The sequence below is a fragment of the Elephantulus edwardii genome, unplaced genomic scaffold (genome assembly GCF_000299155.1).
Source record: "Elephantulus edwardii isolate Elephantulus edwardi_28Jun2011 unplaced genomic scaffold, EleEdw1.0 scaffold00017, whole genome shotgun sequence".
Lineage (NCBI taxonomy): Eukaryota > Metazoa > Chordata > Mammalia > Macroscelidea > Macroscelididae > Elephantulus > Elephantulus edwardii.
The window spans coordinates 28,737,802-28,763,338 of NW_006399767.1; the positions used below are offsets into that span (position 1 = coordinate 28,737,802).

General features: G+C 50.3%; 1 protein-coding gene across 1 annotated transcript in view; it reads right to left on the bottom strand.

The window, feature by feature from the left end:
* Positions 1–2,737: 2,737 nt before the first annotated feature.
* The window catches only part of SYNGAP1 (synaptic Ras GTPase activating protein 1), a 30,777-nt gene continuing 7,977 nt past the window's right edge, over positions 2,738–25,537 (bottom strand). The window contains exons 4-19 of the mRNA XM_006882084.1: positions 21,612–21,703; positions 21,056–21,177; positions 18,887–19,040; positions 18,576–18,674; positions 17,012–17,638; positions 16,745–16,889; positions 16,378–16,522; positions 14,728–14,964; positions 14,385–14,586; positions 13,996–14,174; positions 13,281–13,322; positions 11,817–12,894; positions 11,265–11,438; positions 9,444–9,655; positions 8,312–8,402; positions 2,738–4,656 (exon numbers count right to left, since the gene is read on the bottom strand). Coding sequence (XP_006882146.1) covers positions 4,510–4,656; positions 8,312–8,402; positions 9,444–9,655; positions 11,265–11,438; positions 11,817–12,894; positions 13,281–13,322; positions 13,996–14,174; positions 14,385–14,586; positions 14,728–14,964; positions 16,378–16,522; positions 16,745–16,889; positions 17,012–17,638; positions 18,576–18,674; positions 18,887–19,040; positions 21,056–21,177; positions 21,612–21,703 — 3,746 coding nt within the window. The 3' untranslated portion in view covers positions 2,738–4,509. The remainder of the gene's footprint in view (positions 4,657–8,311; positions 8,403–9,443; positions 9,656–11,264; positions 11,439–11,816; positions 12,895–13,280; positions 13,323–13,995; positions 14,175–14,384; positions 14,587–14,727; positions 14,965–16,377; positions 16,523–16,744; positions 16,890–17,011; positions 17,639–18,575; positions 18,675–18,886; positions 19,041–21,055; positions 21,178–21,611; positions 21,704–25,537) is intronic.

Here is a 25,537-nt window from a genome sequence, read left to right on the forward strand (position 1 = left end):
TCGCCAGCCCAGGACCGCTTCTGCCTAGCTTCCCTAGTTTCCTCTCACGGTGTCCTAGCGGCCAGCTCTGGGGAGGCCACGGTCACCAGGACACCGCAGAGCTCGGTCCAGCTGTCCTTCCCGCCAACACGCCCCCTCCGGCACCCACGCAAAGCAGCCCTCATACCACATCTGCAGTTACAACGCCGCCTAAGCCGGAAGTCACCCCTCCCAGCCGGACGCCGACGCCAAGTGCGACAGCCAAGCAGGGATTAGCCAATCGTCAGGCGGTAGTCTACAAGCCTTGTGTTGATTGGTTGCTCCAGTGAGGGGTGGATCTGGTAGGTAGCTACTAGTTCCAACCTCTAGTTGGATAGGTGCCTACTGATTGTGCTGACTTCCCTGCGTCTGCGGGAGGCTAAAGAGGAACTGACCTTAGAAGCATAGTTTGGAATGCTGCGTTCCTAATTTATCCATTACCTTTTCTCCTCCAATTAGCTCTGCCAGTTAAGTGTTGCCATCCTTGGTTTCCATGGGTGGGAAAGGAAGGCCATGGACAGGAGAACTGTTACGTGCCATCTAGTCAGTCACGACTCATGTTGTTAGTTGTTATGTGCGGTCGTCACGACTCATAGTGATCCTAAATACACATTAGCTCTGAACCCTAACCTGAGCCAAGCTCTATCCTGAGCCAATCTCACCATCTCTGACACATCTACCCTCACTACCCTAATTATTTTGTTAATCCATCTCATCCGGGATCTTTCACCTGCGCTGATCCATGCATAATATCCTTTTCCAAAGAAGGTGGCTCCTGGCTCCATGCCCAAAGTATGTGAGATGCAGTCTCGAAATCCTTGCCTTCAAGGTCCAGGACAGACTTATTTGTTCTCTTGGCAGTCCATGTTATGTTCAATATTATTCCCAGAACTGCAGCTCAAAGGCATCAATTCTGTCATTCTTGGTCATTGTCCAGCTCTCTGATGCATACCAAGTAATTGCAAAGACCATGGCCTGGATCAGGCGCACCTTAGTCTCTAGACTGACATCCTTGCTCTTCAGCACTCTAGAGTAGTCTCTGACAGCAGATGTCTCTAATGCAATTAATCGTTTGATTTCCTGAATGCAGTGCCAAGAGTGTTGATTGTGGGACCCAGCAAGTAGACATTGTTAACAATCGGAATCTCTTCTCCATCTATCACAATGCTGCTAATTGGCCTAGTGGCAAGAATCTTTGTGGTTTTTTTTTAAGTTGGGCTTCAATCTATCAATCTAAATTGCAAATTAGTCCTTGACCCTCTGCAGCTGAGGCTTCAGGTTCTCCTCAGTTTCAGCAAGTAAGGTTGTATCATCTGCACGACACAGGTTGTTGAGTCTTCCTCCTTATAAAGTCCAGCCTCCCAAATGATCTGTTCTGCAAAAAAGATCGAAAAGATATGGAGACAGGATGCACTCCTGATGCACTCCCTTTCTGATTTTGAACCATGCGGCATTTCCTTGCTTTATTCTGACAATTGCATCTTGGTTCAAGTATAGGTTTCACACAAGCACAATCAAATGTTCTGGGATCCCCATTCTTCTCAAGGTTAGCCACAATTTGTTGTGATCCACACAGCCAAATGTCTTTGCATAGTCAATGAAACACAAATAGACATTTTCTTGTGCTCTCTGCTTTTGGCCAAGATCCACCTGAGTTTGGCAATAATGTCCCTACTGCCTGACCTCTTCTAAACCCAGCTTCTATTTCTTCTGGTAGTTCTCTATCAATGTAATGTTCCAGTTGCTTTTGAATAGTCTTCAGCAGGGTTTTGCTTGTGTGTGATATTATTGGTATCGTTGCCTGCAAACGATGGGCCTGGAATTGGAAAACAGATTTTCTCCATTCCACACAAGACCATTTCCCACCAGCAATTCAACCAGCCAACTAACCTGATTCCTAAGTAACATAATTTTACCTGGGTGCAGTGGTGGTCAGTTCTCACATTCTATGCAACACTAGAGGTCTGGACGCCTAGTGATTAAGAAGCTGCACTGCCACTCCAAAGGCACATGCTTTGGATCCACCAGGTGCTCTGTGGGAGAAAGATGGACAACTTTCTCCTGATCTATTTACTGTCACTGAAAGCACGCAGTAGACTTGGATTTCCCAGCTAATGCATCTAGTGGAGCCAACACTGTCAATGGAAACTTGACTGTTGCTTTAATGTTGCCCGAATTTCAGAAGAGTCCAAACCTAGATGGACCAGGAGGAAAGGATGGCTTGGTGATCAAATAAAAAGCAGTCAGCCAACAAAAACCCTATAGATAGCCCAAATGTCCAACATAATGCTTATCTTGGGATGGTGCAGGACCACGTAGTTTTGTTCTGTTGTGCATTAGGCTGCCGTGAGTTCAAGGCTGAGTTGAAAAGCAATTTTGTTGTTGTTGTTACCAGACAGACAGATGTAGCTATATATACTTGGAATCTTTTATCAGATAAGGCCAATTCCCTTCCCTTTCCCATCTTTGTTACTTCAAGTGAAGTACAACAGTTGTGAAAAGGGGACAGCTACATTGAGGAGGTTTTAGCCCATGCAAAACCCCTACTTTCAGTAATAGTGTGAAACTGATGTTCTCACTAGATGGGAGTCATTCTATGCGGATTTTGGACTCAGGGTAATATATTCACTTCCCCTAGGCTGTTAGCCTCTCAAGAAACAGACACTATTACTCTGCTGGTCCACCTTGAGGTCCTAATCTAGGAGAGCCAGCACAGTGATAAAAGAACAATCTCTGTTTATTAAACATTTTTCTGTTTCACCACACACTCCAGAAAAAAAGGAAATGGGGCTGGGAGTGGAGAAAAGGGGACAGTGGGCAGGGGGTATAGAGAGGGCTGGGTGTCATGGGGAGTGGGAGAACGAGAAAACAAAATAAAACTGGTAGGAAGAACATCCCCTACCCTTAGGATGGTGAGTGGGGAGGGACTCATGGAGGGGGGGCCAGGAAGCTCTGTACAGAGGGATTGCCCCCAGCCCACACACACACACCCCGGATATGTACAGTACAAACCCCAGATAATTACAACAGCCAAAGAGGAGAGGAGGAAGGAGGGTCTAAGGGTAGGGCTTGAGGTGGGAAAGCAGAGAAAAGGGCACAGGGATAAAATTTCACATATTTACAACTTTTATATAAGTATAAATTTGGCCCCGGCTGGGTGTATGTGTGTAGGGGATGGGACTGAAGGGAAAGTGTCCATACAAAATAAAGGATGGAGTCTGGGAAGTCTCAATACCAAACGCAAGAAAGGATGAGGCAAGGCTAGGTAGGGGACAGCAGTCAGGGAAGAGAGGTTGCCTTAGGAGGGGCTTCTCCCCTCTCAAAGGCCTACCCACCCTAAACCCCATCCATCCTACCTCCCCTATCCCGCCAGAGAGCTATATACAGAGAAACACCGAAAAATTGTTGAGCTGGCGGGAGGGAGAGAGGAGGAAAGAGGTTTGGGATGGGGGGGAGGATGAGAGGGAAGCCCAGCCCTGTCCTACCTCCCCCGGGGACAGAGTCATGGAAGGGGCCCCCCCAAACACCCCTCCTCCAACACAGGTCCCCCCACCCTGGGGGAGAGAGACATGGCTTTTCCTAGAATAAGTTCCCCCCTCCCCCTGGGAGTAGAGACCAAGAAGAGAGTGGGCAGGGGCAGGGAAACTGTCTATGAGGGTATGGCAGATAAACAAGTCTGTCCAACCCCACATACACACCCTCCTAAACCCCATCCCCTCACTCTAACCTCAATTCCACCCCACCCAACACACTGGGGGAGGGGGGGGCATAAGCCCCCTCACCCCGCTCTGGGACCAGCCAAGAGCAGATCAGGTGTAGGAAGAAAGGAGACAACTCCCATTCTCCCCTTGCCGCCCCCTCCCTGCCCCGGTGGCCCCCTCCACCCCATCTGGGTTCTGGGTGGGAAGGGAGAAAATTTAAGAGTTGGTGGGAGGAGAAGGAGTTTGTGCGTGCTGAGCCCCCCCAGACGCTCCTGAGAAATCAATGGGTAATGGGGCCCCCTCATCCGGGGTCCCCTCCCCATAACAAGGGGGGCAGGGGAGGCCAAAACGGGGCAGTGGAGGGGAGTTAAGATTGTCAGCTCTGGTTACTGCTAAAAAATCACCCTGAAGTTGAAAGTTTGGAGGTGCCACACCCCCAGAGTGGGGGCGAGGTCTGTCCCCCAGTGCTCAGGGGAACAATGAGGCAGAGGATGGGGATAGCACCCCAGAGTGAAGGGGTCTGTGTGGGAAGGTGGTGTCCTGGGGCAAGAGTCCCTGGGGGGGTCAGAGAGAGGGCAGCACCCCAACAGGTAGGAAAAGGGGGAAGCTGAGGGTTCCGACTTTCCTTCCTGGTTATGGTGCAAGTGGGAAAAGGGGATTGTGCCCCCAAGGAGGCATCCAGGGAGGCACTCCTGCTGTCCCTCGGCGACATCCAGTCCTGGTGGTCAGTGCTGTTCCGGGGTGGAGTGCGTGGAAGAGGAGGAGGATGGAGTCAGTGATGCTGAATGGGCTAGTGGTCTGCGGTGTTTCGGAACTCGCCGTTCTCGGTGATCTGTAGCCGGGGTGGAGGGGGCGGGGCTGGGGGGGCCAGGCCGTTCCAAGGCGGGGCCAGCGTCACACGCGGGTTTGTTGGACCCAAGGGGGGAAGCTGCCTCTCCTGTAAGACACCAAAGAGGAGAGCGCGGACTTATTGAGACGCTTCGCAGGAGCCTGAGTGCAAGCCCCCTAGTAATGGTCTCCTCCAGAGCCCAGCCCCCAACCCCTCCACAAGCCATGCCCACCTCTCCCCTCCTGCCCCCGGATAATCTTCACCATCCTATTTGTTTCTCACCTGCTGTAGAAGTTATGTCCTCTGGGTTCAGGGAAAAGAAAATCTCACCCCTAGACTCCTAATTGGGGCCTTCAACCCAGGGAGTCACACCAGGAAACTAGCTCAAAACAAATAGTTCCTACCTCTCCCCCAACCTAACCCCTCTTATCTTCACTCCAATACTCCCTGCCAGCCCACCCTCTTCTTCTTGGGATCCCTCCCAGTCCACTCACCACATGAGGTAGGAACTTTGTGTTGAGGGAACAAGGGGAGACAGTACAGCAAAACCTCATTAAATCCAAACCCCCACGGATTTGGATTTTTTTCATAATGTGAACAAAAACTGGGCTTGAGTTTTCCTTTATCTACGAAGAAAGCATGTGCTAAACAAATTGATGGTGGAAATGTGTTCGTAGGAGGGGTTATTTAATCTATACCAGAAAATAGACTTTTCAGTCCTATCTACTCATTAACGCATGCTCCCTTAGGGCCTCGAATGGAAAAAGCCTTGTTCATTGAGTTCTACTTACTGTATATATTTTGAAGACATGCATTTCATTAAATAGACACTGTCATTCAGTTTTGTCACTTATTCAGAGTGGCCATCTTCTCAAATATAACATTCCAAATTAGAGAGGTTTAACTGTACTGGGGGGAAAGGAAGGGGATTCAGGGAAGTGATTTGGAAAGGGAAATATATTGTGGGAGGGTTTGCCTCACTCAAGCTTATGACACAAATGACTAGAAGCTTCTGGAGAGACACAGCATGCCCCAATCTCTGCATCCCCGGGAAGCAGAAACTGGATTCATTCCTTTCCACCCCCATCTTCCTTTTAATCCCTCTCCCTGGGCTCCCCGCTACAGAGTAAGAAGCACCAGACCCTATTCACTCCCACCCCTGGTCCTATTCTCATCTCCTACTAACCCTCAACGAATTCTTGGTTCCTTTTACTGGCTTCTGTTCTTCATTAAAGAGACCGAGAGAGAGAAAAGCCATCTATTTTTCCAACCACTTGGCTTTTCTAAAATACACACTTAGAATTAATTTTCAAATTAATAGCTGAGCCACATGAGGACTGATACCTCCAGGCAGCATAAAACCAAATGTCCAAACTGTTTCCTGAGCCACAGGGCACTCAGGCCTGCCAAAGTAGCTATGTCTCACTTTATCTCCAAAGGATATAACATCACTCCAAATAAAGGGTCCTAGATTAGCTTTCCCTTTCATCCCAGGATCAAAGGATCATCAAACCCCCAGACTTCAGCAAAGCTGCTTCAAGTCAGTGAGAGGAAATGACACAGGGCCAATATCCTGTGCAGGGCAGCAGAGCAAGGAAAGAAAACCTCAGATTCCCTTCTCCCTGCTCATCTGTTGGCGACGGCACACAGGCATGCCCCTTACACCCCCATGGACCCAAATTTAGAAAGTAGATAAGTTAGGGTACCATTATTCATTTTACAAAAGAATTCACTGCAGGAGTCCTTTAAATGGTGAGATCCCCTGGTGCCTTTGAGCATCTGTTTACAGATCACTAACTACTCTGACACAAGGCTAGGCAGGCAGAGAGTTAAAATTACAGTGTGAGGAGTCACACTGCCCACCGCAGATCAATCCCACAGAAAATGAAGCATCTCGGAAATGATGTCAGCCGCTGACAGGTTCCCATTTACTGGCCCTTTAGGTGGGATTATGTGTCCAGCAAGGCCACTGGGTGGCAGGAGAGGGGGAGTGAGTAGCATTAGCAATTGGGAACTGTGAGCACGGACAAGAATAGAGAGGTTATTTAACGTGCTGTTCTTGGCGTCTCTGACTCGGAATCAACATGGCTACTGAGTCTGTTATCTAGGAAAATGACGTCTCACTCCCACACCACCTGGGCAAGTCCTCATGGGCAAGCCCATGTCCTAACATTTGTCCAAGGATCTGTCTGTCCAAGGTTCCTTTCTTGACCCTTCTCCTTGTTCAATCCATCAGGTTTTTCTTGTTTTTCATTCAAGACATCTGAACAGCATTATTTCTAGGGCCCTCTCAAAGTTCAAGTTAACTACCTACCGAATGAAGGGTAATATATACCCTAGATGCCTTCTCAAAATTTTAGATGAGGAAGAGAGAAAAGTAGGTAAGGGGTGGAAAGCAGATATAAAGAACCAAGATTAGGGAAGGAAGAGGAAATCCCAACCTACCTGCTACAGTCAGGCGAGTCTCTGTAGCCAGGGTTCCCCAACCCATCATGACCCTCCACCCCTTTATCAAGCCCCAATTCCAACAACCCACCTCCCAAGGACACTCTGGTGAAATGGGGGGTGACAGACATACACTGAAGAGGTAGAGGAGAAGGGTTAGAGTCAAGGGAAGGCTTGTAGGGGTGGGTTTTGTAGGACAGGGTGTGTTTGGGAGTGTGGCCTGTGACTCTGCTGGACTTGTCTATAGTAAGATGCTTCTGCGTATTGGTAAGGTATCACGATATAGTTCTGAGAGGCAGCAGGAAGCACATTTTTGGGAGGTGCCTTGGAAGATGGGACTGTGCAGGGGTGTCAGGAAAGTAGGGTCTGTGGAAATTTTCTGGGAATACAGGGCAATGGTGAGAGGGGAGAGGCTCCGGAGGGTCGGAGGGGTGTGGGCTTCACGACCAACCTGCAGTGGTCCGGAGTCACCTCCCCCTGTGTCCTCCGCCCGTGGTCAAAGCGGAACCAGGAGAATTACCTGATGAGGAGCTGCAGGGGGAGAGAGTGGGGTCATGGGGTCAGGAACCTTGGTGGTTATGGCTGAGGGCAGCCTGGTAGTCAGAGCAGAGGAAGGAGGATGGGTAGGAAAGTGAGCAGAGTTTTGGGAAAGCAAAGGGTACAAAAGCATCCCTGAAAGCTGGCTGGTAAGGAGAGGGAGGGCAGCAGAGATGGAAAGCTAGTCCGGTGTGAGACCCAAAGGGTAGGAAGACCATACTTAAAACAAGGAAAGAGTAGGTAGCTTTGAAGGCAAGATTAAAGAGTCAGGAAGAGCTAGCTAAATATATAAGCTGCCAAGGGTCAAGAAAATTAAGGAGCAAAAAAAACAAGTGAAGGGGACCCCAAGTCCCCAAGGCATCCTCCAAAGCCTGGAGAAACTAGATCTCGGACTGCACTAGTCTAGCAAACTGTATGTTTTAGCCCAAGGAGAGTGCAGAGGAAGCTGTACACTTTGAGTTGAACTGGAGGGAGCAAAGGTGGCAGAAAGTTCAAGGCACTGCATGGGGGCAAGAGTAAGAAATCTTGTAGAAGGCATTGAGGGAAGACGGGGAGGGAAGGCAGAGAGGGTATTGCTGACACTGCAAGGAGTGACAAAGGCAGACAATGGGATGAAGATGGGGTCATTGGGGGCTCCTGGGAGCAGCTAATGGACTAATGGAGGACAGCAGGAGAGACGGATGGCAATGGGGCTGGGGTGGTCGGTGCAGTGAGGGCACGAAGGACAGTGGGATGGATGGGGATGGGACACGGAGAAGATAAATGACATTGTAATTTCCACCTGAGCGTCGAGCAGCCTCTTCTTGGGTTCAGGAAGCGGCTCAGCCATGGCGGGGTGGTCCCGGCGCAGCTCCTCCTCCACCAGCATCAGCCTGAAGGGACGGGCTTCAGTGGGGTTAGTGGCGGGCACAGGCTTGGAGCCTGCCCCTGAACTTCTGATTCTGAGGTCCCCTTGAAGCTCCCTGAGAAAAACTTAGACATCCTAACCCTCCCTCAGAATCCCATCAAGTCACAATTCAAGGGTCCCTGTTACTTAGGATCTAACGCTCCACCTTCCTCTCCCAGGGTCTTCAGATCTCAATGGGAGCCAGATTCTACATCCCCCGCCTTCCCCCCATAACTGCTACATCTAAGCCATCTTGAGTGCACAGGTCCCTGGGACACTCCAAGTCCAAGAAGGATCCCCACTATTATTTTCTAGCACTTCTCTGTCTCCCCCCCCCCACACACACACACACTTCCCTGTCTTTGATAAAGGTTCTCAAAGTGATTTACAAATTCACATTGAGTTCCAGGCTCTTGTGAAAGATAACAATTAAAAGTGGTGTTCAAATGAAGCCTTAAGCCAAAATTCCTTTTTATTCTAATTAGCTTTTACTCAAAATGTCATTTGAATGGATAAAAATGGAGCTGGCTCTGACTGATGTGGGGTCCAGTGTCCCCCTCATGTCACCTTTCAGGTTAAATGACTAGCCCTACACAGTATGGCAGCTGACTCCTGTACATTATTTCTACTGGGACATCTTTCAAGGCAGGAGCGGGTTTGTCTAGCTTGGGGGAAGCCAGGGATTTCTTTGGCTTGGGAATCTCAGCTTAGGCTGGTGTAAACATCATATCCTGGGTTGAGAAAAACTAGTAGGCCTCTTGGTTTGAGCTAGGTCTACACACAGTGATAACAGGACAGCAGGGACTTTGCAAGGACATCAGAAGTAACTCTACCAGGAGAGGGATCGGGATTTTTCTAAGGGGATATTTCAAAGGCACTGAGAGGTTCCTCCCTATCTGATGGGGTGAGGGAGTTGCCTCCCTGAAGTAGAGGCATTTCTGGTAGTCTGGAGTTTGGGTATGGTGATAGAAGGGGAAATCCTCTGGCTTTCTTCAGCCCTGCCAACCCTTCCTAGGCCGCCCCTCACCTGCCAATGATGCTCTTGATCTGTGAGTCCTTCTCCACCTGCTGCTGCCTGAGCCTCTTCTCACTCTGCTCTAGCCGGGCCTGATACTGCATCAGGATTTTGCTGGTCTGTTCTTCCTGGGACAGCAGCCTCCGTTCATACTCTTCTAGCTTCCGGTTGGACATGTGCAGCCGCTCCTTCAGTGAGTGGATCTCTTCCTCATACTCCTTCACCTGCCCGCCGGGTATATGACCCCGCACTGTGAGAGATGCTGCACTCTGATACCACCACCCGGTGTCCACCCTGCCTGTCAACCATAGCCCTGTTTGAAGGACATCCCAGGCACCTCCTCCCATCCCTGCCCTGCCTGGTGAACATGGACACACAATCATCTTTTGAGAAATCCCTTCCCATGAGGCTCCCTCAAGACGCATCAAAGTGACACTACCACACTCTTAAGAGGTACATGTATGCCCTCATGTGTACATCCTGACCTAAGAACAATCACAGAAACCTAGATGGATTCAGAAAGACAATTAAATGGCTCCTCAGACCAAATCTAAGCCCAGTCCTCAAGGGAGAGAAACAAAAAAACAAGATGGTGGATGAAGGGGCCATCTCATCCTATTGGCTGCCTCTATGTGTCTCTCTCCTTGGTTTTGTTCTTGCAGCAGGCAACTGAGCATCAAGTAAGTCCCAGGCCAAGAATGAAGGAATGCCTGTTAGTAATATTAAGGATCCTGGAATGAATTTCCGGGCTGGTTCAGAACAGCCATTCTCTTTTATTGGCTTCACAGTCTTCATTGCACTGTTTAGTACAGAAGCTACCAGGCATGTGTCATTCATTAAGAGAAGATAAAATTTAAAAATTCATATCCTCAATTGCACTAGCTACACGTGGCTGGTGGCTGCTGTACTGGACAGTGTAGACTATTTCCATCATTTCATAAACTGCTGTTCTATTGGACAGTGCTAGGCTTGAGACTTTCTCAAGGAATCCTCAGCTGAACATAAAATATAAGACTCTTTTCTCGGTTCCCAAAAGAGAGTATACAAATAACACCTACTTCTACATAAAAAGGAGAATTGTTGATTCATTGCCAGTGATGATGAGGGCAGTAGGGCTTCATTTTTTCAAGGAACTTGGTGGAGAAAAGTTGGTAAACCAAGTCCTTGTAAATCAGTACCAATATAGTCCTCTGCTCAGTCTCCCAGCAAACCTCTTCTCACTCTCCTGTGTGGGTGTCACATTTTATTTACATATGTCCTAATCCTATAGCCTTTCTCTTCTTTAGAATCCTTAGAGCAACAGGTTCCCCGACTAACATCCACATTGTCATCGACGAGCACTTCAGCCTTCTTGATGCTCTCTGTTCTTGGTTTCCACCAAGTGGACTGTCTTCACGTGGACCAACACACCACTTCCTGACATGCAACCATTGTACATGACCCTCTGTGAACTATGCCCTCTGGACCGAGACAGGGGAAGCCATACCCTGTGGTACATCTGCAATCTCCCTCCCCTGGCACAATTTATTAGCTCAAGCTGCTAGCATAGTAACTTTTCCTTTCTGAAGCAGTTACAGGAACACAGGACTTTATGTTCTCCCTAGGGAAGAATGTGGAAGTAAGCCTGGTCTAGAATATATTTTTCCTTAAACGGTCTACAATGTGTATAACCTAAAAAATCTACATGAAATTTGCTTGACTGTGTTTCTCTCTAGTATCCTCTCTGAGATGGGAACAGATCCTTGTCTTTCCACCATAAAACCTAACCCTGCATGTTTTCCTTAGAAGGGAATGGACGGCCAGGAGGGCTGGAGTTGGCAGGGATCGGCGTACCCTGTCCAGTCGGCTCTCATCCATGGATTTAGAGTACTCCTTGAGCTTGTACTCTTCCCGCTCGATGTGGGCACTCTCGATGTCAGCTGACAGGTGAGGCATATTGGAGACCCAGGCTACTGTCCGCTCAGAGGCTGGCATCGTGGGGTTTAGCGTGGATGGTGTCTGAGAATGCTGGGATATAGCAAGGGTGGGGATGAACAGAGAAGAAAGATGGGAAAAGGCAAAGTGCAGTTAGAAAGAGAAAGCACAGCTAAGGCTGTGATGGTCCCAATGCTGTCATCCTTCCCAGAACACTCTTTTAGTTATTTATGTCCCCCCACTGGAATATAAGCTCCACAATGGCAGCAATTTTCTGTGTTGTTCTCTGCCTTAACCACAGTGCCTAAAACAGCACCGGTGCACAGTAGGTATTCTCTAGACTCATTTATTTATTAATGAATGGACATGAGACAATGGTCCATCTCAGATGACAAGCCCTCATCCCAAGCCCCATTTTCTTCTTCCCTCCCCGCTTGTTACCCATCCGGCCTTCCGCTTACCCTCACCTACCTGCTTGGTGATGGAGGGCTTGAGCCCTCCACCCCCTCCTCCGCCACCGCTGCCCCCGCTGCCCCCAATGCTGCCCTCCTTGCTGAGGCTCTGTTGCCGTGGACGGGCAGGGCCATAACTCGGTTCCGGTGACTGCAATAAATTCCCGCTGGATGGCCGGGGTTTCTGAGCAGCGCTGACTGTCAACTGCTGAGACTTGCCCCTCTGCAATGGAGGCGGCTGGCCCCCACCACCCCCACCACTGCCCCCACCACCGCTCCCACCTCCGGGCCCTGAGGGAGCTGGCCTCTGGGGACCGATGGTGATCTGGGGAGGGGACAGCATGTGCTGGAGGTTGTCCTGGAGTGAGAGCTGCCGACGGGTGAAGTCGGTGCCAGAGGGTCCAAACTCGTCACTGTAGCTGTGGCTATGAAGGATGGACGCAGCAGGGGGTTTGGGGACCCCTGAGGAGAGGTCTTCACTCTTGCTATAGCCATGGAATGGGGCAAAGGTGTCCCCAGGGGGCTCTCCACCTCGATGGTGGTGATGGTGATGATGGTGGTGATGGGAAGAAGGTGGGCCATGGCCACCGCCACCTCCATGGCCCACTGGGGGGCCTGGCCCATCAGCAGCCATATGGAAGAGAGGGTTCTGGAAGGATAGGGGGATTCGAAGTTGCTGGGCAGGGACACCATCCGTGGTAACACCCATTTGGCTGAGGCGCATGCCGGCTGCTGTGATGGATGAACCACTTCCTTGGGAGAGACGTCCGGCGGGTGCAGGCCGCAGCCCCAAAGCTGCTGTCAGTGAGGCCTGGCTTGAATGTAGCAGGTCCCCGACAGCTGCCAGGTTGGAAACACTGCTGCTGTTGAGGCGGCCACTGGGCCCATCGCCCTGCAGGTCCAGCATGGACACGCTCTTGTTGACACTCAGCATCTTTTGCTCCGGCTCTGTGATGTCCGAGCTGCTCGTGCAGTATGCTGGCGAAGAACGGGCTAGGGGTGGGCGGCTTACATAGAACAGGTCTTTACCGCCACCAGGCGGTGGTGGGGGTGGCTTTTCCTTAGTTGGGGAGGGAAGGCGAGCCATGTCCATAGAGCTGTCAGAAAGGAAGGGACACACAGCAGAAGCTAAGGCTGGGATTATAGGCAAATGAGCCTGCTATGGTCTGTTCCGGGCTTTGGGATGAAAAGCAGGGACCCAAAGGGAAGGGCTGAGAGCTGGCAATGACAGCTCCAGAGAGGGCAGGCAAGGTGGATGGGAGGGGATACTTGGGAAGAAGGAAAGGACAACATCCCTTCAGGAAGGGAGTGAGTTCTAAAGGAGGGGAGAGGGGACCAGCAAGAAGAGGAATGAGGGACAGGGCAAGGGCAGATATGGAGGAGATGAGGGTGTTCAGGAGAAGAGAGGAGGAGGGTGAAGGCAAGTGGAACGGGAGAGGGAGCGGAGAGGAGAGGAGAGGAGGGGGAGGGGAGCACCCCTCACCTGTTGAGGCCTCGAGCCATGAAGGACTGAAGGTCGATGGAGCTGGAGAGAAATGGAAAGAGGGGCACGCACAGACAGCATAGAAGGATGGGCAGAAGGAGAAGCATGGATGAATTGAGAAGTGGGAATGATGGAATGAGTATGGTATCATGGAGAGAGAGAGACACAGGCAGGGGAACAAGTGGGGTGATCATCAAAATAATGAACAGTGCATAAGGCAAGGGTGCTGACCCATCAGAATGGATACTTGGCCCTGGAGCTGGTCCTCAATGTCCTAACAGGGGATCCAGTTATTCCTCTAATATTCTGGATCTTGGGAAGGTCTGTAAGGTTCTGACTAGGGGCTAAAGGAAGTACTTCTTTATTAGCTACTACCAGAGTTACATAGTTATTTTCACTGCATGGCTGACCCAATATGTGCTAGATCAACAGTCTTGGGTTAAGTATAGATGGGCAGAAGGACAAAACGAATCAAAGCTGGCAGTGGGATCCTCACAGCTGGTAGCGAGAGGTACCCAAGCACCTTTCCTGGAGCTCTCTGTGTGCCTTGTTCCCTCTGACTTTAAAAGGCTTTCTGCTTAATACTGCCTGTTCCTCTCTCTTTACCATTTCTAACAACCTGCTTATTTGTCCTTTTTTTCAAGCTCTTCTGAGACAGGGCTGCTCCTAGAGAGGGGGATCCAGGACAGGCACGTAGATGCTGCCAAGGACTCACCTGTTGAGATCCCTCATCATGTAGCCCTGCATCTCTGCTGATGGCCCTCGCAGCACCACAGGCTGAGGCCGGGGCCGCTCACTTTGGCGGCTTGGCTGTCTCTGGATGTTGGGGTTCCTCAGAGCCGTGCTGATGTCATTGAGGAGTCGGGGCAGAGGGCCCAGCTTCAGCAGGGCTTCCTGAAAGGAGAAGAATGTTACTTGGAAGGTGCTACATAGGGACTAAGTACCCAGCTCTCAGAGGGCCTCAGAAGGTGCAGGTGGGAAGGTGTCTAAACTGAAGGAGTGGCGGTGACACTTGTTTTAACAGGCAAGGGAGAGAACTCCATGTAAGGCAATCTCTTGGGTCACTGGGACATGTAGGGCTGGCACAAAGGGACATTTTCTGACCTTGCTGAGCTGGGGCAGCACCTCCCAGAGCAAGGCATGCAGTGTGGAGAGCTCTCGGCCCAAGTCGATGTAACCTTCAAAGCTACTGCTGTTGGTCAGTGTGTCCAGGTTGGAGATTTCATACAGGAATTGTTGCATGGAACCCCATTCTAGCTCCAGAAACTCATTCATGAATCCCAGAAAATCCTCCTTTGAGGTAAACCTGACCAAACAATCCAGAAGGTATAGATCAGACAGAGAAAAAGTCTCATAGTCCTCCATTTCTCAGGGTCTCTGAGGACCCAAGGAAGGCCCTGTGACCACCCCCATCCCGACTCTATCCCCCGCCTGAGGCTTCCCTCACTTGGAAAAGTTGGCCAGATTCTGGATGACCTTGGCGATGAGTGTGAGAGTTCGTGAGGTCTGTTCATCTGGGTACTCCTGCATTAGCCCAAAAAGACTGGGCGACATAATGGCTGGGCAGAGGAAGCGCAGGAAGAGCGAGGCGCTGATTAGCCTGTCAGCGATGTCCTCCCGGCCCCGCTCTGCGCAGCGCAGTCTCCAAGATGCAAACACCTCTTTCAGCTCCCTCGGGAACACGCTGAGGGGAAGGGATAGGGAGACAGAGAAAGAGAGAAAGAAAGAGAGACCGGGACTGAGCCCCAGAGACCCTCAGCTTCCAGGGAACATGCTGAGGGGGGTGGTAGGAGGTGAGGGTGTGGAAACAGAGGTGAGAGAGACAGGGAGGAAGGACTGCAGGAGGAAGACAGGAGGCTGGAAGAAGAGAGGCATGGCAGAGGGAACAGAGTAGGGAGATAGAACTGGAGGGGGAAGAGAAGTGAAGGCAAGAGACACGTGGGAGAGAAACAGAGGGGTATGTGAGAAAGACAAGGAGAGGAGGAGAAGAAAAACAGACACCAGGGAGAGACAGAGATGGGAGAGAGATGGAGGGTCACTTGAGGTACAGGGAGCTCGGACCCCCCAACTCCTCTGGATTCCAGGAAAATGGGGATGAAGGTAACCCAGGCATGATCCCCAGTCCCTGGGATGGCTCGGAGTTCATTTCCCCACCTCCCCCTTCTACAATGTCCCAGTGACATCTTAAAACTGACTTGTGTAAAATAGAGCTCACTATCATCCCCCACACCTCCAAGTGGTTCCACCGCCTTACTTCCCTGTTCCCGTCAATGGGGCTACCAGTCTCCCAACCATCAACTTCATGGCCTCTCTTCCCCAGGGACAGGTTTCCTCCTTTCCAGTAAGCCAACAATTCCTGCTGATTTCTCAGAGGTCTTTCACAACAGTTCCCAATACCATCCTAACTCAGGAACAGATCTCCAGACTTAACCAGACTTAACCTGTTTGTTACCAATAGCCCCCAATTGGCCTGGACAACACTCCCTACTCCAGTCATTCCACACTCTCATTACTTTTAGGTTAATCACCTTTAGGGGCACCTCATGACTGATGACAAAACTCAACCTCCTCAACTTGCCACCTGAGGCCTTCTAGATTCTAATTCTAATCAACCTGTCTCAACGTCTCTTCCACCACCCTCCATGTAATCCATTCAGCCTCTTCTAACTGTTATCACCCTCATGCACGTGCCTGTCCTATGGGCTTCTGAAATGGCTTCCTTGCTTCCCAAGTCTGTATTTCAGAACTTGACCCAGTCTTCAAAGACCAGCTTAGGGGCCTCTTCTGACAAAGCGTTCTAAGCACGCACCAAACAAAACACTGCTGCCTCTGACCTTTTGTTACATGAGACGATCTGGCATTTAAGGCATACTGCAACTACTCTGAGGCTATATCTGTATACCAGTTTCTCTGAGTACTCTGGAGGAAGCTCACTGAGGGCAAGGACCAGGCCTCACTCGTCCCTCTCTGCTTTATGGAATTCAGTATACTTTATCCCTAACTGGTATTCAGCCCTTTAAGGATGGACAGATGGATGAACAGATGAACACAAGACTCTGCCCACCCCTGCCCCCTAGCCCAGAGTTCCCAGTCTCACCAATGGGAGTTGACCACCTTGCACAGGGCCAACTCACAGCACATTCGCAAGTTGGCCTGGTGCTCTGCCAGACTGGATGCCGTGCACTTGATGGGGTCCACCTCACAGTTCTCCTCAGATTCATACAGAGCACGGATGAACTCCCCTGAGATGAGGCACAACAGGGGGAGACTGGGCTTTCCAAGGGCAGTAGCAGGGGCCACCTGGTATGTGGGTATCATTGACGTGAGGGTTTGGTGGCTGATGCCGTGGGGCTCTGGGCTAGGAAGCATCAAGCTGAAGGAGAGGGACTTGGAGTATGGGATAGCCAGTGTTGAGGTGGGTATCCTATGGGTTTAGAGATGAAGTGACAAAGACGGGGTCATACCAATGGCATCCTTGAGGTATTTCTGACCAATCAGTCTCATATATTCTTCTATGGCTTTAGTGGCGAGCGTGTTCTCGCGGAATATGAGGTGTTCTCGCTCCATGAACCGGTCTACCTCAGACATAGCCATGTCTGACAGAAAATCCTATGGCCCAAGAGAATTCAAAAGTCAGCCTCCGCTTAGGCCAGGCTCAAGACAGTAGTGTCACTGCCCATTAAGCAAATGTGCGCTCACACACCACCTTTCCCTGAGAGGACGGCACTTACCTTGGCCTTGCCTGTGCTCTGCAGGATGTGAACCAGTGCACTGGCAACCTCCTCCTTGCCCTTGACATTCAAGGCAGGCTCCAACACTGCACACAGCATTCGGTAATGGTTGGTGACATATTCTGCAAACTCCTTATACAGCTCCATGGGCAGAATGCTCATTGTCTGGTAACGTGCTTTCAGTCGCACAGCTGGGCAACCTCCTTTGCCCTTGCCCCCTGAGCCTCCCCCTGAGCCCCCTCCCCCTCCTGAACCCCCCACACCCCCAGAGCCCCCACTGCCTGTTGGCAGGGTTACAGGGTACCACTGCTCTGTGAAGTGGCGCCCTGCCAGGGTGGCCACAGGCACAGTCACCAGGCCAACATAGCCTGCCTTGTCCTTCTTGCGCTTTTTGTCAGAGTCACGGTAGAGGTGCAGCCGCAGGGCACGGACAGCCGGCAGGTTGTTAAACTCAAAGTGCTCGCCCCAGAAGACAGTGTCCCCCGAGGCCGAGCGGGGCTTGGAGGTGGTACGTGCATACAGCATATCATCCAGACAGAGCTCACAATAGTACCGCTTCTTGGGGGGCAGCTCTCGGGCCTCTATAATCCACAACTTTAACACATTGTCTACTCGGCGGCTGTTGTCCTGGCATTGGGAAGGTGGCCAAGCAAACAAAGGGAGAGGGACAGAAAGACAGAGACAGCAAAGCAAAATCAGTGAGAAAGCAGCACACAGTATATGAATGGTGATTATAAGGTTGAGGCTAACTAACTGGTAAAGGGAAGGATTTTAAAAGCCAGAACAAGAAACCAATCAGAAATTAATTATACAAATAAGAGTAAGGCTTGGCAGTTGGTGTGAAAAGTTCTAAGGGATACAACTGGTCATAAACTCATGGCAAGGATCAGATGATACTGCAATGCACTGAAAGGAACATGGTGTGTGAACTGTGCATGAGTGGGATCACATCCAGTATCTTAGGTCTAGTTCTTTCAGAAGGATACTAAAAAACAAAGAGATTCCCCCACAGAGAAGTGGCCAGCATATTCAGCATGCTGAAAAACTGTGAAACAGAGAATAGCTGACAGGACTGGGAGCATTTTTCCTGGGAAGTAATGTCTTAGGAAGGATGCAACCTTGTGTTATTTCTGAATCAAGAGACTTTGGTGATCATCTAGTTGAAGCTTATTTCACCAGCTTTCCAGAGAGGAAAACACGGTCCATAGACCTAGCTGACAGTTTTATGTATCCTATAGAAATTCTGCATGTAGGTGCTGGGGCCACCTGCTGGGGTGTCAGAAGGAAACATCCCTACATCAGAGGATTTCTAGAGACTCATCAATTCCATGTTTTCTATGTAAGGAAATAGATTATGAGGTAGGTAACAATGGAAAAGTAAAATAGGGATTTATGAAAATAAAGAGAATACCCTACTCATTAAGGTCTCCTTTACCTCTGGCTCCATCCTATACCAGCCTCTTCTTTATATCTTGCTTTCCTCACTAGAATCCTGGCTTCTCTGTGGCCCCCCGCCCTTTCTCCCTGACCATACTGTCTTTACTCCCTTCACTTCCCAATATACCTTGTTGGGTTTTACTGCCCTCTGCAGGTTCTCGATCCATTTGTCCCTTTCGGCTGCAGACCGACAGGCAAAACATTTTGTTCCTGAAGATGTTGTTACCTACAGTGGGGTGGACAGGAGAGCTGATGCTCTGGGGGAAGCAGACAAGCTGGGGACTGGAGGCGCCACTATCTTCTTTTTCTCTCTTAGCTTGTTCTTCCTCCTAGCCTCAGAGGTTTGTTTCCTTGACATCCCCACCTGTGTCATTTTTTCTATGCTTCTCTGTAGCCACCCATCACCTCTGACCCTCGCCAGTCCACTAAACCCAATACCTCAAAACAGAACTCCTGGCCCAGGATGGAACTGTGCACTGGCTTGATAATAGAATCTTCATCCAAGTTGAGCTCTAAGGCCTCAGCAGCACTACTGGGACTCAGCAAGGACTCGTGGGAGTGTGACTCCTTAAAGCTCTGCATCAGCCGGGCCCTGGCAGGTAGGAAGTTCAGGAAAAATGGTCAGCACCCCTCTTTCTTTTTACACATTCAGAAACTCTGTGTCACCTGGATCTAGGATGGGAAGGTGGATGAAGAAGTTCCTGATACTCTTTCTCACACAGACCCACAGAAATGCAGCTCAATCCAAGAGAAAGACATGAAGGATGCTGTAATAACCTAAAACTTTTTAATACCTCTCCCCAGTGCACACCTAAGGAGCTGTCAGGACTAGTGATGCCTAGAAATTTGTTCATCTGCAAAGGATCCATAGCAAAAAAAAAAAAATTACAACCAAGTTGGGAGGTTTCTAAGGGACTACAAGAGCCACAATACAAGGGGGGAAATGGCAAAAAAAATGCAGAGGTACAGAAGAGAGAAGAAATGTGTCTGCTATACGCCTAGGACACAGCTATGACCTTCTAACATTTAATGATCAAAAGAATAAGTGAATGAGTGGATAGATGTCTAAGAGTAGCAGGAGAACCACACTAAGTCCAGTATCATCAGGACTCCACAGAACAAAGCAGAACTGCCCACCAGGTTGACAAGGCTGTAAATCTTTACAGCAGTAGACATCCCATCTTTCTCCTATAGAGCGGCTGGTGAGTTCAAATTTCTGACTTATTGGCTAGCAACTAAATGCTGTAACTATAGTGTCTCCAGGGCTCCCTAAGCAAGGGAAAATCGTAAGAAACTGGAGACAGCTGTGAGCAGGAAAAGTGAAATTAAGAGCCTAAAAATGGTGACCCGAGAAGCAAAAGAGACAGGATGAGAGAAAAAGAAAAAGACAAAGATAGGTGCAGAAAGATCAGGATGGGAGGAGACCAAGAAGGGCAGCTGGAGAGACTGACATGGGGGAAGAAATAGAAGATGGGATGAAACATAAAAAACCACCACAGGAAAGCAGAAGATTCAGGGGCTGCAGGGACTGGCCATATGGGGCTCAGAATACGGAACCCAAGAGTCACAGTATGGAGATGTAGGGGACTAAGAGTAGAGAGCAGTAGGAAAGCGGGAGGGGGAGCTCGGGTGTGGGAGCCTCCATGAAGCTATTTATAGCAGCCCCGTCATCACGGCTCTGCCGTCAGCGCGACGCTCCCCCGGCCCCCCCACCGCCCCCGCGGCCAGGAATACCATGCCCTCACCCCCCCTCCCAACGGCCCCAAATCCAGCTCTGGCGGCATGGGAGGGGGGCAAGGGAAGGGGTGACTCACCTTATCCCAACCTCCCTACCTGCCCAATCCCGGGGGCGGCCAGACATAGGGGAAAGGAAAGATAGGGTTCTCCCTGAGGAGTGACTGGGTGAGAGGGAAACCCAGAGAGGGACCCCAAGAGGAAAACTAATTAAAGGGAAATATCAGGGGATCACCTTAAGCCCCAGATTCAGGGGTGCTGCCCTCTAGACTTCTGGGAAGCCTTCTTCCTCATGCCTTATTCCCCACATTAACCCCACAATCTCCCTTTCCCATCTGTCAACCTGGATATCTGCCCCAGCACCCCTACCTTGTCGTCACCCTCTATACTGTCCCTTCAATAGCCTTAGTCTGCATCCTTTAATAGCTGCTACTCCAACCCACCCCAATCTACTGCCCCCTATACTTCCTGCCCTTCCCTCATAGCCTTCCATCTGGTTCATACTGCTCTCCCGCCCCAATCCACCACCCTCGACCCTGGATTCCTTAATTGATCCTCCTGGGCTTCTCTGTCCTGTGCAGCTCTAATCGTGGACAGAACCTATTCTTGTGTCAGGGACTGAAAAGTCCCTCCTTGGCTTCACCTTCATTCCTTTCCTTGTCTCTTTGTTCTCTTCCTACATCCGACCCCTTGCCTGCTACTTACAGATCTTTAGCCTGTTCTTCTTCTACCCCTTTCTATCCCCTCTCCATAATATCTCCCAACCAACCTGAGTCCTTCAGTCTCAATGACCAGATAATCCCATTGCTCCCCATCTCTCTTCAGAGCTCTCATGTTACATTCACCCAACCCAACATGCTGCAGCCCCAGTACCGGTCATGGTCAGCACTTCGGAAGCGAGGCAGGATCTGGCGAAAACTGCTGGTCCGGTCAAGTTTGGGTTGTGACTTCGTACGTTTGATGGAGCTTTTTAACCGCCGGCTCAAGAAGCCTTGCTGGGAGGGAAATGGGGATGGAGTGGTTTGGGGCTAGGTCAGTTCCACCTACTCACCCTGCAGCTGGCAAAAGAATCTCTGTATAAAAGTAGGATATGGGGAACAAAAGGGAAGCCTCCAGAGAAAAGAAAAGGGGTTTAGGAGCCCTGCTACCAGTTTATCTTTCTTTGCTCCCACGGGTGCGAGCGCACACACAAACACACGCGCACCAGCTTGGAGAAGGTGGGAGGGCTGGTCCGAAAAGCGGGGGGGCAGAGCTAAGAAGGGGAAACCAAAGAGGTGGAGACAGATAGAAACACACACACACACACACACACACACACACACTCTCTCTCTCTCTCTCCTCCCTTTCTTAGACTCCTGGGACTCCAGCTGGGACTGCAGGAAAAGAGTTCCATCTGAGCCACATCTGGCAGGTGCCTTCACTCACTCACCGAGGGCCGGAAGGGTGCAGCGGGGGCGGCCTCCATGCTGTACTGCTTCCCCCCTGGGACACTCTTCCTCCTCGAGCGACCCAAGTGGTATTCTGGAGGGGAGGAAAGGGCCAAAGGGGAGGTTGGAGAGGGGTCATGGGGGGGTTTCTACCCCTGGATCCTAGCACTTACCCCTCCCACCCTCTGCCCCTCAGCTCTGGCCTCACCTACCCCCCGGAAAACAGCAGGAAGAACAGCGGCGGTGGAGAGGTTGGTGGCGGTGGGAAGGAGGGGGCAAAGAACCAGAGCCTGAGCCCCCCGAGGGGGATGGAGTGGGAGGCCTTAGGCCCATGACTGAGGCTAGCAGTCAGCAGGAGGGCATAACTGAGAGACTGAGTAAAGCCCCAGAAATAAAGGACACCAAAAATCCAGAGGTGAGGTCCTTGATGCCAACCAACTCCCCAAGAAGGGGCAAACTGAGGGGGAAGACAGGTCAAAGGTCATTGCCCATAGGTAAGCTTTCCTCTTCCCCTGGCTGGGGACATCTTTAGTCGGCCCCCTCTTCCTGGAACCCCTGTCTGTCTGGAGTGCCAGGACTGTTTCATGACCCCCTCCCTGGAATGGAGGGGGGTGGTCCTGGAGGCACCTGGGAGAGGCAGCCTTCAGAAAATCCAGGGAAGGGGCAGACGGGGAGAGGAAGGGAAGTCAGTTCCACATGCTCTGCAGTGCAAGGGGGAAGAAAAGAAGGGGCAGAAAAAGGATGCAAGGGAGTGGGCAGGGAGTGGCAAGGCTGGGCAGTGGGGGCTCTGGGAAATTCCAAGTGAGGGTAGGGAAAGGAGAAGGAGGAAAGGTGAATGCGGATGAAGCTCAGGCTGGCAAGAGTCTAGAGCGGTGGCGGCTAGGAGGGAGCTGAGGCTCTGCTGCAAGAGAATTTAGAGGCAGAGGGGCTGAGAGGAATTGAAGTGGGGGATGCCAAGCTCCCGGCTCCAGCTCCAGAATGGCTGCCCAGGCCTGGGCTCCCCCCTCAGCCCCACAGTCACCACTGCAGCCAATGGGGGGGCAGGTGCTGCATCAGGGGCGGGGCCACTATCTCCACGGCAACAAGAAGCTACAGGCTTCGTGGGGGGGAGAGACCGGAAGAGCTGCCTGTTAACCCTCTAGATTCTGGAATAAGAAAGGGCCACATTTTGGGTTTTAGGGTTGGCTTTCAGAATTGCTAACTGCCCTAGAATCATTCATTCATTAGTTTCCCTTCATAAAACCCAGGTGTGAAAAGGTTACACACAAAAACGTGGATGCCATATCACAAGGAACTCTCATCAGCCCCTCGGAAAGACGTGTACAAGGGCACATACACTGAGCTGTGGGAATACATATGTATGAAAAGGACAAGGCAAAAACAGAAAGCGAACAATAAATAAGGATCTACATACTTCTGAGTCCCTGCATGATGTAAATGGTTAATGTACTCAGCTGTTAACCAAAAGGTTGGTGGTTCAAGTTCACCCAGAGGTGTTCTTAGACGAAAGGTGTAGTGATCTACTTCTAAAGCTCTGACACAAATGGGGGCTCTATGAGTCAGAATCAGTTGAACAGGAAATGGTTTACTATGTACTTATATGATACATACAGACAACTATCATACTGGGGTGAAGAGCCATACACCCCACAGGAAACATGCTTAGACATACATGAACACTGCAACAAGCAAGTACATACTTGGATCCAGATACCCACGAGAATTACAGATTTAGACCTTTGGCCCAAGTCCCTGAGGCAATCATATAGGCAGCACACTACAGAAATGTACAATTTATCCTAACACACACATACAGTCCCTAAGCCAGCAGACAGTTTAATCTCTGCAATACACTTGAGTACACAGTAAGCCTGGTCTAACAGAACATCCCCATAGCCAAAAGCATAACCATCCTCCATTCACACAAAAAGTACTATATCCACCTTGTCTCAGGACAACCCTATTTGCTCTCCAAGCCCTTCCTTGACTCCATCAGCAATGAGTGATTGCTACCAGGAAGAAACGACAAGAAGTAAATATGTTTATAATCTTTTCTTATTTGCTAAGTAATGCATCTAAGGGTTAAAGATTTCTCTTTCCTGTCACTGTTATTTCCCAGGTATGGCTGCCTCAGTCTCATTGCAGGGAATCTAGCTTAGCCATTATTTTCACACACAAGCTCCTCTAATCAAATCTAACTTCAAATCCATTAACATTTGCTTTAAAACCAAACAATTAACAAATTTGCTAATTAGTTTTACATGGTTCTTGGAAGTAATATAACCTTACACACATTACTAGGAACTAAGACCCATGAACTCACACATAAGTCTCAAGTACACAGAGGCCACACACACAGGCTTACAAAGAATCTCACTGATGCAAGGAAAAGAATAGCAGAAACAGAGAAAAAGGCACAGTGACAGGAACACAGGACATCCTGTTATTAGTGCTACATGCAGTGACATGTACAGAGAACACATCACATACTCAAGTATATACACAGAGCAAACCTGTTAAGCACATACTGTGATCTTAAGTCTCCAAGTCCCATCCCTGCATGATGTATACACATATGCACACACATAACAGCCACCTACACAGACCCGTAACACAGGCATTATGCACACACCCACACACATACACACCCTGTGTATACACTGTTGCATACACACACACACACACACACAGAGCAAAGGCTTGGACTACTGGTTCTCCAATCTTTTTAATCCTACCAATCACCCACAGACTCTCCCTCTGCCTTCCAATTTCCCCCAAACCCTAACCTTCCCTCTGGCTTTTCTCTCAAAATCTATCTGGCAGTGACTCAAGAGGAACCAGAGTGGAGACTGAGAAAGAGGACCGAGAAACAGAAGTACTGGGAATGAATCTCTAATGATGGTCATGCTAGGCCCCACTGTGAGCCAGCCTATAGTGGCCTCTCCATCCCGCCAAGCCTGGTCCCACAGGGCCCAAGAGAATCATGTGCCATCTCCAATCTTCCCCACTTTCTCCTCTCAGAAACAAATGGTCTTTCCAAGCCCTTCTCTCACCTTCTTCACCCAGTTCCCCATCTTAGATTCTTAACTCATCTTCTTTCTTCGAAATCTAGCTCCAGCTCTCTCCTCCATTCGCATTCTCCAGTTTTTCTGTCTCCCTCGTTTCTGCCCTTCTCCAATCTCTCATTCTTCCTCTTTCCCTTCTGCCCCACTTTCCCTTTTAACCCCAGTACTGCCCTTTCTACTCCCACAATCTGACCATGTGAAAGTTTGCACATGACAATTCAAAAGGTATTTAACCCAAGGCAGGATTTTAAAGAACACAGTCACACACTCTTTCCCCTACAACCACCACTCACACACCACCCACATCCAGACACGCCCTGGACACCCATGCTGGGATTGACACAGATACCCAGGCTAACGCTGAAACATGCATGCAAAGACACACACCTGCCAGCAGGGACAGAAAATTTTGCTCATGCAGCCACTTGTCTCCACAAACAGGAGACTGACAGGAGGTGAGTCCTAGCCAAGAGCATGCATGCTCAGGGTCAGGGGTGAAACGGACCAGCAAAGCCACAGACTGCCCCATAAATCCACCCAGCAGCCCCCTAAGCAGGAAATGAGCTGAGGCAGGACAAGGCAAGGCAAGCTGCACTCGACTGGCTGCACATGTGTGTGCAGAAGGAAAAGAGGCTCCCGAGTGCACATGGCACCAACACACGTAGGACACGAGCACAGGCACAAACACGCGGACACACGAGTTGTCCCTACCACAGCGGGGCTCCAAGACCCTCCCCAATCGCCACCCCCGCAGGCTCATGACCCAGGCCGCCATGAGGACAGTACCCGACCACCCTCCCAGAGCCCCCCTCGGTTACCATAACTCCCCCCACTCGGTAGATGCAGCGAGAACATGCGGAGGG